Raw genomic sequence first — 13,499 nt, 5'->3', positions numbered from 1 at the left:
GTTACTGTTCAGAGAGATGCACTGTTTACTTTCACTGTATATGTCCTGCTAACGAAAGATTCTCAGAAGGGTTTTAGTCAGGTGAAGAAGAGGGCCATGTCATGAGTTTTTTATCTTTAAAATCTTTGGTGGCCAGCCATCCAGTAAAGTGCTTAAAATGAATGTCTTCTTAAAAGATGCAGACTTTTCCTGCACCATTGCTTGACGAACGTGCCCTCTAAGAATCTGCAGTAGGTTTGAGAGTTGATATGGAGTCAATGTTCAACTCAAAAAGGTTCAAACTAGCTTATTTTTAATTATACCTGCCCGGACACCCTCACTGACCTCTAAGTCAAAGTGGAGCTCTGTGTTTGTTACTGATCCAACCCAGAGCCCATTCTTCTGGTCCATCAAGAGTCACCCCCATCTCATCAGTCCACAAAACCTTTGAAAGTCTTCTGATGTTTCTTGGCCCATTCTTGACCTTTCAAGTTATCTGTCTTGTTGAGAGGTTCTCGTGTTTCAGAATTTCTTACAAGACAATGTCTCAGAGAATCATTCGGGATCCTGCCTCGTTTGTAGCTGTGTTAACTGTAGTCTGATCTCAGACTTGCGGGCCAGGATCGAGCAGCTGGAAGCGAGGCTCAGCACAGTGGAAGCTAAGCCAGCTAGACAGGTTGTTACTCATAGCGCTAGTAAGGGTAACTTAGCTGAAAACTCTGGTCATCAGCTCCTAGGAAGTTAGACACTTGACGCTCCCGGTAGTTACAGTTCGATGTTACCCATGAGCCAGAGTTGGTGACATCCAAGGAACCCTTAGGATGGTTATCCCAGATTAAGCCCAGGTTCTGTCGAGTCGTATATTTTATGAACCACCTTCCAGTTCTGTACAATTACCGGCATAAAGCCCAATGAGGCAATTGTTTTGTGATATTGGGCTATGTACATAAAAAAGAATTGAATTGTGAACTGAATACCTCACACTTCTTGACACTTCAGGTAGATTGCAGTTGTGGAATATGGTAGACCGGGAGGATAATGTATTCCTGATAGCATTTGATTCTTCTCAAATCTTTAGCTGTTTTGTGTCTTTTCATCTCGATACATTTCTTGCAACCATGTTGACAATTTGCAAGGAAACATTTGATCTTGTGCTTTATTCACACTCATACAGGGGTTGACTGATGGGGAGTGCAGATGTATCTTCCAGTCCTCTTGTGGCATCAGGGATGTCACAAAAATGGAACATACGATTGTCACGCCTGTAGTAAGTGTATTGTGAAGTATTTTTTAAGAATAATGTAAGTTACTCGTACTTAAGACGTACGGGTGATGTTGTGTTTTACGGTAGCATTTACGCAGCACTCCAGTCATTTTTTAAAGTAAGAACTGGGCTCATATTGGCCACAGGATGGTAAATGGTAAATGGTAAATGGCGTATACTTGTATAGCGCTTTCTACCCTCCTTCGAGGGCCCAAAGCGCTTCACAGTCACAGACCCATTCACCCATTCACACGCACATTCACACACTGGTGGTGGCTCCGCTGCCGAACACTGGCGCCAACCTCCCACCAGAGGCAATTCGGGGTTCAGTGTCTTGCCCAAGGACACTTCGACACATGGGCGGGCAAGGCGGAGTCGAACCCGCTCACTTCTGATCAGGAGTCGACCGCCCTACCACTGCACCACGGCATGGCTGCACCCACAAGCCAAACTCTGAACTTACGTAGGTTCACGTGATACCCCGGCATTTATATAGGAAGTACAGTTATCTCCCTGTATTCACTGCAGTTCAGCAGCGGCGTCCGGTGTAAATTTGAACCCAACGAAACAGATTTGCAGAGGTTGAACGAGATTGTCTGCTGTGGGGTTTTCTCTCCCACTTTTCAAGTTATGTTATGCGGTTGCATCGGAGCCGTAACGCTAGCCGCGGGACCCTGGGGTACAATCTGTTTTCCTGCAGCATGCCCATAGAAAAAAATTGTGCATACACATTTTTGCCCAATGAGCTCAACGGCTTGCTTACAACCATTTGACCCGTACAGATTTGCCCATTTTTCACCTGCCAACAGCCTGTATCCACCCTTAAGGACAGTTTTCACTAAAGCTTTAGATATTTTAAGAGTGCTGCACTTCCCTGAAAGGTTTTTTGCAATTTCTGAATTTTCAGAGTCAGTGAAACCTGAGTCTGTTTTTGACTGTTTGTTGATCTTCTTAGGCCACGCCCACCCTTATAACACAAATCCTCATGACCTGATATGCATTAAATCCAATTTGCATTGGTGTTGGCAATCATGGATAAATTTATTAAATGGTCAAAATAATCCCACGCCTAATAATTGTGCACACGATGTACATGGAGGCTTTGGCCAAATATAGCCTAGCTTACCAGTTTCATGACTCAAATAAACCAAAGTTACTGCTGCAAAAGGGATTAGTTTGAATTAGAATACGCCCTATGTGTGTTTTGTGAACTTTCAAAGTACTTTTCAGATTGCTTTAGAGGGAAACGATTTCCCCTTAGACTGTTCACCAAGCTAATCTGCGGCTAAGCTAACTCTTGCCACATGGCAGAGGTTTCTTCCATTCGCCTGCGAAGCTATGTGTGCAATAGTTGTTGTTGCAACATTTTCCATTGCAATTAACTTTACAACCATGTGGAGAGATCCCAAACATATTTCTCACTAACTACACATTTATGAAAATGGTACAAAATAGGGGGGGAATTACAGCTCCATAAAGAGTTTTGTCAACAGCATGTTCATAGTTAAAAGTAAATTTGAGCATAAGGGGGTGTTGAGGATGCGTTTCTAAATCCAAATGAGTCAAGTTTCATATTTGAATGTTGACAGTTATTGCTGCGTCTCGTGAGAGCATGTGCTGCAAAGACAGACACAAGCCTGAGATGCAACGTTAATTCTCTCCAGACCTGATGGTCTAAAACGGTCTCTGAATGTTCAGGAAATATTTGTCTGGTATAAAATTAGTCCAATATTTTCCTCAGAGACTTTGTGGAGACATAACAGATAGAGATGTCCTCATGGTTCCTTCTTATGACGGGTGTGTCAGTTTAAACTTTTGAAGAATTTGAGGGAATTTTTATTCATTTTTTTTCTCTCTTTTTAGATGATTCCTCTTGATTACTTTTTTGCATCACATCAGTTTCTGAAGCGTGTCTGTGTCCACAACGGTGACAAAAAGGTTCATATTGATTCATATTAGGCAGCAACCATTTGTCATTTTGTCTATATAAAACGTTAAAACTTTCACTTCTGCACTCCTCACTGAAAAGAAACAAAGAAGTGCTTGTGTTTAGGTTTAATTTAGAGTAAATAGAAAAACTGTAAACTCATAAATTAATGGTTGTCGTTCACTTTTGCATGTGTAGAAAATGAAAAAGTGGAAAGGATTTCTGGTGTAAAATGTATTTTAAGAGAAGGTAATATTGATTAGTCAAGGAAAATGAATGGTTAAAAGTACATGTGGCAAATACAAATAATCTACAACTATAATTAGTTCTTCTGTTTTCAAAGTGAACAGTATTTTATTGGTTTTCGTTTTGATTCGCAAACATTAAATTAACTCTATTCTGTTTACGTTTTTGTCATTTTTATTTTATATACCTCCGTTAGAAGATGATGATAAAAATGACATATTGGGTGTTCATTTAGACAATTTCTGTAAAATCTTATTTGTTTAAATCATTAAATTTAAAATTTACTTATTATTTTAAATTTACCTCCTCTTTTCAAGAGTACCTAACTGTAGGTAACATGGCGGATGTAATGGCGGATAGACCTAATGGAGCCGATGGATGTCCAACAGAAGTTGTATCTAAAAGACAGGGGTCTGTGATCTCAAAAACGAAAGCTGTACTTTTATGTTGTTATTATTATTTCAAACCATTTGGAACTGATGGACGCCCTCAGGCGTCCTGTCGTGCAGCTGTGAGATCAATAAAACTCAGTCTGAAATAAAATTAAACTTATTTCAACATTCTATGATTAACATTTTGTGGAAATAAAGAGAGAATATGACAATTATTAGAAGTTTTTGAACAAAAGAGATCTTTTATTTTAATAAATAAGGCAGAAGATGAACGTCAATCTCTGACAGCTGCAACGCAGAGCAGAACGGAGCTGTCTGCTATCAGAAATCCAACAACGAGGAAACTGGTCATTATTTCATTTTGGGATGGGGACCAACAGGAATTTTCTAGAAGAATGAGCACCGGCACTGTCTAAAAATTGTGGTAACTCCGCAGTTCACTACAGAAGTCCCGCCCGCCGCCGTTGCGGGAAGCGAGCAGTTTAGAGGAGACCAACACGCCTCCACCTGTGAGAAGATTCCAGCGGAGCAGAACACCTGAAATCCAACTGGAGCAAACTTTTCCCAAAAACCTTTCTTTTATTATTTTTCACAAAAAAAATAAGGAAAACTATTTTTTTTAAAACAAAAACAAAACATAATTCTATTAGTAAAATTAAACATTAAAAGTTTAGAAGTTCGTGCAGTAAAAAAAATTACAACTTCTGCTTTAAATAAAATACAACTTCCGTTGGACATCCATCGGGTCTGTCCACCATTACTTCTGCCATTTTACCTTCAGCCGAGTGCCTCTCCCCCTTTTAGCTCTATTTATTGGATTAAATGCATCTTTATCATCTTCATTTTCACTAATTAATCTAATACTCCTGTTAGTATAACAAAAAGACATTCCAATACGATTTCTAAAAAACTTTTAAATGACTTCTAAACTAGATCTGCAGTGATGTGATTGAGAATCAGACCGAAAACGTAAAAATTTTAGTTCAAAGTAAAAGCTTTGTAAAGAAAACCATATAATAAGTCGACATGGTAATTCTGCAAAAGCTCTTTCCTGAAGGAGTTATTAAGCTCTGACCTTCACGGGCTTAAGAGCCAAGAAGAAATGAAAAATGTAAACAAGTGGACATGTTGAGTCACACAGCTGCTAATATAGACCAGAGCTGGAGTTCTACTAAGTCCAGATAAGATGTAAGCTGATCTGGAGCGATAAATCCAAACCTGACACGATGTGGCTGCTGTGAGGGAAGCAGATTCACGATACATTGATGTGCAGACTGAAGACAGAGTCAAACTGTTTATGTCACAGAAAGGCCATTTTTGACATCAACATGGTCAAGTTGACCCGAGGGTTAAAGTGTTAAAACTGGCAATCTCTCGATTAGCCACACACTTATATGCCTCATCCAAGAGCAATGCAGTCCCTTCATAGGCTCTGCTCATTTCCTGGTATCCATAGCAACAGCATATACACAGCTGCATCAGCTCAAACCCTCTTCCCTGATGGAACACACACACAATACTACACACACATATTTGTTCAAAAATACTTTAAAAAGTCTGTCCAGCTGCAGAGCAGATGTGAAAAAAAAGTTAACTAAATCTGTTCAGAAAGACCAGTAACACAAAATGTCCCTTTTTTTCTGTAAAACTCACAAACAAAAACAGAAATACACGTCTGTGCCCTTAATTTAAAACACATGACTCAAATCTTATCAGCAAGAGCTGCCAAAAAGGCACTAAATCAAGAAAAATAAAGAAGGGAGAAGAAATTCAAGAAGCAGACTCACATCAGGGCCCGGGTCTCCTGGCTCTCCATCGTCTCCTTTTGGTCCGGGAGTCCCACTGCTACCCTAAAGGTCAAGCAGCACATGTTTAGATGGCAGTGTAACAGCAGCATGGAGATCTGTTTAACACGGGCAGGACTTCAAACGAGGTGAAGCGCGATGACTCATGGTGAGAATATGAGACGTCCCGACCACTAATTCACCCTTCCTATTGTTGTCAAACAGCCCTAAAAGCCGTGTTTTTCATTTTACTGCGTAATTATCCGAATTATTACAACACACATGCTTCAGAACATCTGAGTTGAATCAATAAAAAGTGAAATAAATCCCAAAAATGACCTACCAACTGTCCGGGGTCTCCACGCTGTCCAGGATAACCCTAAGAAACAGGAAATACTCGAGTTACTTCCTGTTATGGACATGGATGGCCAACAAGACTTGAGAAAACGGGTACCTGGAAGCCATTGCAGCCGATGGTGCCATTTCCGGGGATTCCATTTTCTCCCTGAAAAGGTAACAGACAGGCTCCCTGAGCTCCAACCCACATAAAATATGCTGTTTTTTTTTTTTTTTAATGAAGGATGGCACACATATGTGGGCCCCCCACATCACCGTCTCTCACCCTCTCCCCCATTGGGCCTCTTTCTCCTGGAGCTCCTTTGATTCCTCTCGGCCCTTTGGGTCCCTGGGACACAGAGAGAGATTAGATTAAAAACACATGAAAGCAGCTTTTGTTGAAAACATTTGTGAGCGTGTTGGAGAGTTTTCACGTTAAACCCTGGATTATCTTTTGACGTATGCTCTTGCAAAGACCTCCATACTCGGCCAGCGCCAAGTTTAGAATCCTAATAAAGCGTCCACAGGAGTCGTTGTCAGTCTGCTAGGATTAGTGAGTGCATCAAACTGATTGTTGGCCAACTATCTTTCAGGAAAAGGATAAAGAACGGCATCTCCTTCAGCTGTTACCAGCAGAAGATGAATTAACGTTGATAACTTTAGAGCAGAGATTTTGATCATTTTAAGCGGAGGTGTTCATCTCCAGACCTCGTGGGGCGCTGTGGTGCAAATGCCCCCCCCCCTCTACCAACTACCGTATTTTTTTGGACTATAAGTCGCTACTTTTTTTCTAGGTTTTGAACCATGCGGCTTGTACAAAGGCTATTCTATGGATTTTTCTTCCACCACTAGCGGCGCTCTAACCGAAATCAGAATTTAAAAAAAGATAAACAGATAAAAAGATAGACAAAAATCAATGCAAAGAAGAAGAAACCTACACTACTTTTTCTTTAGAAGATAGAACATGCACTGTTTGGAAAGAATCTGTTCAGGTACATACACATTAATTTACAGTACAAAAGTGTTTGCAGTAAATATCTCAACATAGATATCTGCGGCTTATAGTCCTTGTAAATCTTTTTTTTTTCTTTAAATAGAGCGGATGCGGCTTATATGCAGGTGCACTCTATAGTCCAGAAAATACAGTACACTGCAAAACAGCCCCCCAGAATTAAGTTCTTGAAATATGAAAATATTTCCTTAAATAAGCAAAAGAATTGTTTGTAGTAAAAAAAAAAAAAAAAAGTATTACCAAGAAATCTCAATCTATGAGAAAATTTTTACGAACATTGTGTCTGAAAACTCACTACTTAATACACTATACAGTGTGGTTGCCATTTTGCATAGCTGTCCGAATCTACAATCCCAAAATCCTGTGCACTACAAATTTCCCAGAAGTTAGCATCAATGCTTACTAGACTGGCAAATATGGACCACAATGCATTGCGTTTGAATATTTTTTTTTATGTGAATTTTTTTTTTTTTTAATAAACCATAGTGTTTAACTTCTGAATATATTGGTTTTGTTTTAAAAAAGTCTTTTGAAAATGTTCATATTTTTTTGGTTTTTGCTTTGGGAAATCTGTGACTTTAAATTTGCCTTAAAAAAAACAAAAATATAGAGCACTGTGTTCAAACCACCTTTAAAATCCAGGCCACTCGATAGTCCCGCGCTATATACTTTTTAAGCAGTTACAGATTAGTGAGGGAATTCTGACAAAGACATGTTTTGTCAAACCAATATTATTTTGACATAAAAAAAACTTTTTTAATAACATTTCCTTATGAAATGGAAAATATATTTTTTTCTTGAAACAAGGGTCTTTATACTTTCTTAAGATTCCACTTTTCACACTGTCATGAAAATGTACTATATAGTGTATTTGGATCAGGTGCGCTCTGCCAATAAGAAGGTGTAAACGTTGCACCACAGTGGTCCCAAGGTTAATTAAAATCTTAAAAACAAACACTACTGCTGTTTTATGATTCTGATGTTACAAACTATTTTCATTTAATGTTACGATAAAAATTAAGTCCGTGAGGAGTGATTGAAGACATCATTCACTTTTTAAACTAGGAAGATATTACACACCTAGGTGTGTGAAATTTGTTCTCCGCATTTGACCCCTCCCCTGGGGGAGGGGTGAGCTGCAGACACAGCTGTACTCTGTAACCATTTGGTGGTTTAACCCAGCCCATTAAAGCTGAATATCAAGCAGGGAGACACTGAGTCCCGTTTTTAAAGTCTTTGGTTGGACTCAGACTGGATTTGCCCTCATGACCTTCCAGTCTCAGGACGGACACTCTACCACAAGGCCACTGAGCTGATCTATAGAATTTTAACTTTCTTTTTCTGGACTCACCTCTTGTCCTGGTGGGCCTTCATCTCCTCTGTAGCCAGGTGGGCCAGCCCTGCCAGGTTCACCCTAAAAGCACAGGTAACAAGTCAATGCCTGAACAAATAATAATGAAAACAGAGATGAATATTTAAGTACAAAAAGATCATGTAAAGGTCAGAAAGTTCAAAGCGTATATTGTGATGAACCTATAATCACAGTTAGAAGCATTTCCAAAGCAAAGTTCTTTCTTCCCCCTTCTTTAAATGTTCTTTAAAATAATTATATCTGTATCTTTACTCTTTCTTTAAACAGTTACTTTGATGTCTACATAAAAATGAACTAAAAAAAAAAAAAATGTGAAAAAGTACAAAAAATGTAAAGGTAAATTGATTGATTGATTCATTGATTGACTGACTGATTAAAGCCAATAAGAGCAAAAAATGTTATATTTTTTTCTTTGAATAAAGATAAACATCACTTGTGTGCATGTAAAAAAAATCTTTCTCTCTGCAGAGTCTGGTTTGGCGCGGCCCGTAGGTTATTCCATGTTTTCAGTATCCCTCGGTTCCGGAATTTACCGGGCGCCGACAAGAAAGGGAGCCACGGTGGAAAGCACAAAAGAGCCATTCAGAGTCCTGACGTCACGGAGGCCGCAGCGGTTAACGTCCAGCACTGACATCATTTTACTGCACTGTGACTTCTTCTTCAAAAAAAAAAAGAAAGGAAAAAAAAACCTAACCCTATTGAGGCTTTGGCTTCAGCAGATGGAGAGAAGAACTGAGTCAGAGGGGAAAGAGTGAGTGGAACCCAGGAAGGCTGAGAACGAGATGGAGCGTGGAGAGAGGGGCAGCTCTCCAGCCTCTGCTTTTTTCAAGTTCACACTCCACTTAGAAATGAATATGGATGCAGCCAAAAGTGCACATGAATGTAAAAAGTCCATCAGCACAAGCAGGTAAGATGATTTTTAGATTGTTGGTCTTACAGGTTGGCCGTTCTCTCCAGCCGAGCCCTCCCTCCCGCGCTCTCCTATTGGTCCCGGGATCCCCTGACAAAAAGAAGAACACATTTATGAAGTCAAATCATGAAACGTCTAATAACTTTAAAACAGAGACAGGATTTATACTGACTCCACTTAATTTGGTCCTGAGCCTTGTGTTTGGTCTGTATTCAGACTGATGTCAACCAGATATTTCTGTTTCAAACCAAAGCTTGTAAACAAAACCATGTGACTAAAGATCTCTTCAGTCATTGGTCAGATAACCGGAGGGTGGGGCAAAGCAACATGAGAAAGAATAATGGAAGTCTTTAACTTTGTCATCCTAGTGGGATAGTTCACTTATTCAGACTTTATCGAAATTCCTAGAATTTTTATAAAGCACAGTTTTGAAATGACACCGTTTCCATTAAATCATAACTGCAAAAACTGTCTATTTTGATACGCCCCAAATACCACCTCCTTCAAGCGCAAAAACTTCTTTTTTAGAAAAATGCCAGTTTTTTCCAAAATTGTGGTGTTTCAATTAGGACAATTTATTATCGAAATTCTAATTTGCCAAATTTCAGAGTTAATGGAAACGCGACTAATGACATGTAGATTGGTAGAAAACTGTGAGAAGCAATGTGTATCATGTTCAAATTTGTTTTAATGAGCCTGCGTTCATCCAACCACCCAACTCTTCTTCAAATGTCTGAAATAAATGCTTTGAACTGACCTGAACCACATTTCAAGGATTTTCTGCTACTGTTTTTACATCTCGTAATGCCCAGCCATGATGGCTGCTTTGGTCCTGTTGTTCCGCTCCGAGTACAGAGCCTATTCAGACTGAGGAAACTCAGAGCATACCAGAACCAATCAGTCTGATTGGAAACTAACTGAGACCACCTCAAAAGACGGGCTCAAGAGCGGCTCCTGGTTCCAAACCAGGGTCCACTTGAGCGTATTCTGCCAAAAAATTTGTTATGGATTATCAGGGGAAACAAACTCTGGTTCACTTTAAACGCATCCAGTCTTAATACAACCCCAAAGATGGTGTAGGTTAACCTTTGGATTGATTTGCCTCGAATTTGGTACAAAGACTATAGCTGATACTTCTGATAACCTTGTAAAATGTCATAAATATCAGACATTGACATAAGGGAGTATCGTTTTAGAGAATTTGTGGTCTTTAAGGTAAAGAGGGACAGAAAGTCTACTACATTTCAAGTTTTCAAAATTTTATGGTGAGAATAACTCATCTGTTATTCTATTTTCCTAAATTACTACTTTCTGAATGCAAAGAATACTAAATGTGTTGATTATTTCTTAGAAAACAACAGTTACACTGTGTTAAAAATATTTGGATCAAATTTGAGACAGTGGTTAAATAAGGTTCTTTTTTCCTGAACACTCATTTCATGTCTTAAACTAACATTCTTCTGTGCAAAAACTTACCAAATCACCCATGAGATACTGTCTATATACCTCAATAAAAAATATATTGCAAATTTATTTGTGGATAAAAAATATTTTCTATCAATTCTTTGATATTTTGGGATTTACTGGATACTTACTCCAAACAAAAAAACAATATGACATCTACATTTTGATGACACCTACGTCCCAAACAGGGGTTTGCTATGAATTTCTGCGATGAAGCTCTATTTCACCTACCACAGCTCCTCGAGGGCCTCTTCTTCCTCGGGCGCCGTCCTCCCCTTTCTCCCCAACAGTTCCCTGCAGCAGAGGTTTTCGAAACTGTTAGCACGGTTTGGGTCCTGCGTACAAACTGTGAATTTGCTTTTAAATTGTATTAACTCGATCGCCGGGATCTCCGTCATCTCCGGGCAGACCCTGAAACAAACACGTGGCAGAAGGTGAGAAGATGCGCTTGGATTTCAGAACGTTCTGCTCCAGACTCGATCACATACATCATCGCCTCGCTCTCCTACGTCCCCGTTGGCGCCGTTGGGGCCTGGACTTCCCTGTCATAGTACAGATGGTTAAAAATACACCCCTGCTCGTCCACTTGTATACCTGCTGCTTGACACACTCCTGTGTTTACTCACCTTTGGACCAAGAGCTCCATACCTTCCAGGCCTTCCTGGTTCACCGAGCCTTCCAGGATTTCCCTGATAGAAGCACACGAGGATTTAAAGAACAAAACACAATGGAGAAACCTCCATGCGGATAAATCTCCAAGACTCACTTTTTCTCCTTTCCTCCCATAAGGACCAGGATCTCCCTTTGGTCCAGGCTCCCCTTGCTGGCCCTGCAGATGCAGAGGGCTGTTTCAGTGACCAGTCATGGCCAAACAATTCCATCTTGAAGGCTTCTGCACTTTTGTATAAGAGCAAGTATGAGATTTGTTTATAACATGACTATAAGGCTTCATTTGAAGCCTTTAGAGTATTGTAAACAAAGCTGTGATTAGAAAGCAGAGGGCCTCTTTGCTTTTGTTTCTGGCTCTCCAGATGGAGAACATTCCTGTTCATCAAACTCCGATTCATGGCTAATCTGAAAGGAAAAACTATGGAGTCCCTTGACAGACATCACAAAAATCCTCATATGTGATCAACTCTTCCTCGTCTGACCGTTGAACTCTCTGTGTTGATTTTTCCTGAAATCCATTACTCACATCTGATCCTGGAGAACCTTTACATCCGGGAAGTCCAGGGAAACCAGCCTCACCCTAATGAGAAAAATCACACTGAAACCTGCTTTTGTATCCAAGGAACCAATGGAGCGCTTGCAGCGATTGGGCTGGGCTCACCTTCCGTCCATCAGTCCCATCTAACCCCCTTTGACCTTTGTCCCCCTGAAGAAGGAGAAACGGACAGAAATCAGAAAAAAACATTTGATTGATGATCTTTTAGTACAAAAAGTGGGAAAAGCTTCAGAATGGACATGAGAAATTCACCTTAAAGCCTTTGGCTCCTCTTTCACCCTGTACAACAACAAAAAGAAAACAGTAAATATAAAAACTACACTTTTTTTATTTTCATAAAAAAAAGCTAAGAGTTTTTGTATCTCTTCGTACCTTTCCTCCTCTTGGACCTCGATCTCCCTGGAGACAAAAATTCACATGTTAATGTTTCAAACATCATAACACTAAAGAATTCCAACAAATGAAAAAATTCTGGAAAACTTAACAAACTCCTTCACTGTCATGTCAATAAAGACTGCAAAGAAAGAGCAACAATCCCTTTAACATCAAGGAATCCATAAAAATTATTTAACTTTCTGAATCTGTTCAAACATGAATCAATTCTCTTAAAAATTTGGTTTATTTTTAACATTTCAATTCAGTTTTGAAAAACTGGATTTGTAAACTGAGCAAAATTGGAGCTTTTATTTGATAGGATTCAGAATTCTTCTGTCTGGAGAGCCCAAGAACAATTTTCTTCTGGGCTTTTAAAGTTAATTTGCAATTTATGTTTGTTTGTTTAATTGGGTAGCAGGAAATAAAAGCAGTCAAACAATTCAAAGTAAAAAACTAAAATCAATTAAAATTAACAAAAAATAATGGAAAAATTTTATATTGTTGGTTCTAGGTCAAAATTAACTAAAAGCAATAAAAAAAAGAAATTTAAAGCTGTGAGTGGCGTTGTATGGCAATGCAGGCACTACCCGCCCCCACCGTACGCCTCTACACGCCTCTTCCCAAGGTCAAAGGTCAAAAAAATTGCTGGGGTAATTGGAGACATGTGGGTGAAATTTTGTGAAAATCGTACAAAAAAAGGTTCATTTTCAAAAACAGGAAAATTTTGAAATTTCAGATTCTGCTACAAAATGGCCGCCAAGCCGTAGGTCATGAGGCAATCACGTAATAATTTCAAAGGTTCGTTTTGATATCCCCGACACATGTATGTTGTTTTTTAGTGAATTGCAACATTTCTTTTCCAAAAAAAAATCTTGTAGCCGAGATAGCAGTTTTTTTTGTGATGTTGTTTGTTTACCACACCCTCAATTTTAACAGCATTATATTGTATGATATATTATTTTGTTCAGCTTGAGCCAGAGAATTCATGCATACCCTTTTTAAGACATCCCGATAAAATATGTGCCAGCTAGTCAAGAGTTGTGAACTCGCGACCCGAACACCGTTCAAAATCTGCAACTTCTAATTCCAACATTTTTTCCACAGTAGCTTCACAATGATGCTTGAAAAGTTACAAGACGATTGATAAAAATCCCTTGGACGAGTTTTCGTTTGTGGCTGGTATTAAAGGTACTTTTTTTCAAATTTTCAAGAT

The 13,499-nt window shown here is 39.2% G+C and overlaps 1 protein-coding gene across 1 annotated transcript in view; it reads right to left on the bottom strand.

Moving 5' to 3' along the window:
• The window catches only part of col6a1 (collagen, type VI, alpha 1), a 34,783-nt gene that overhangs the window by 13,112 nt on the left and 8,172 nt on the right, over positions 1-13,499 (bottom strand). Inside the window, exons 11-25 of the mRNA XM_024274144.2 lie at positions 12,284-12,310; positions 12,164-12,190; positions 12,017-12,061; positions 11,882-11,935; positions 11,453-11,515; positions 11,313-11,375; positions 11,175-11,228; positions 11,062-11,097; positions 10,918-10,980; positions 9,250-9,312; positions 8,292-8,354; positions 6,215-6,277; positions 6,047-6,097; positions 5,936-5,971; positions 5,596-5,658 (exon numbers count right to left, since the gene is read on the bottom strand). Coding sequence (XP_024129912.1) covers positions 5,596-5,658; positions 5,936-5,971; positions 6,047-6,097; positions 6,215-6,277; positions 8,292-8,354; positions 9,250-9,312; positions 10,918-10,980; positions 11,062-11,097; positions 11,175-11,228; positions 11,313-11,375; positions 11,453-11,515; positions 11,882-11,935; positions 12,017-12,061; positions 12,164-12,190; positions 12,284-12,310 — 771 coding nt within the window. The remainder of the gene's footprint in view (positions 1-5,595; positions 5,659-5,935; positions 5,972-6,046; positions 6,098-6,214; positions 6,278-8,291; positions 8,355-9,249; positions 9,313-10,917; positions 10,981-11,061; positions 11,098-11,174; positions 11,229-11,312; positions 11,376-11,452; positions 11,516-11,881; positions 11,936-12,016; positions 12,062-12,163; positions 12,191-12,283; positions 12,311-13,499) is intronic.

This window comes from Oryzias melastigma, linkage group LG17 (genome assembly GCF_002922805.2).
Source record: "Oryzias melastigma strain HK-1 linkage group LG17, ASM292280v2, whole genome shotgun sequence".
Taxonomy (NCBI): domain Eukaryota; kingdom Metazoa; phylum Chordata; class Actinopteri; order Beloniformes; family Adrianichthyidae; genus Oryzias; species Oryzias melastigma.
This window is presented reverse-complemented; position numbering and strand designations above follow the sequence as displayed.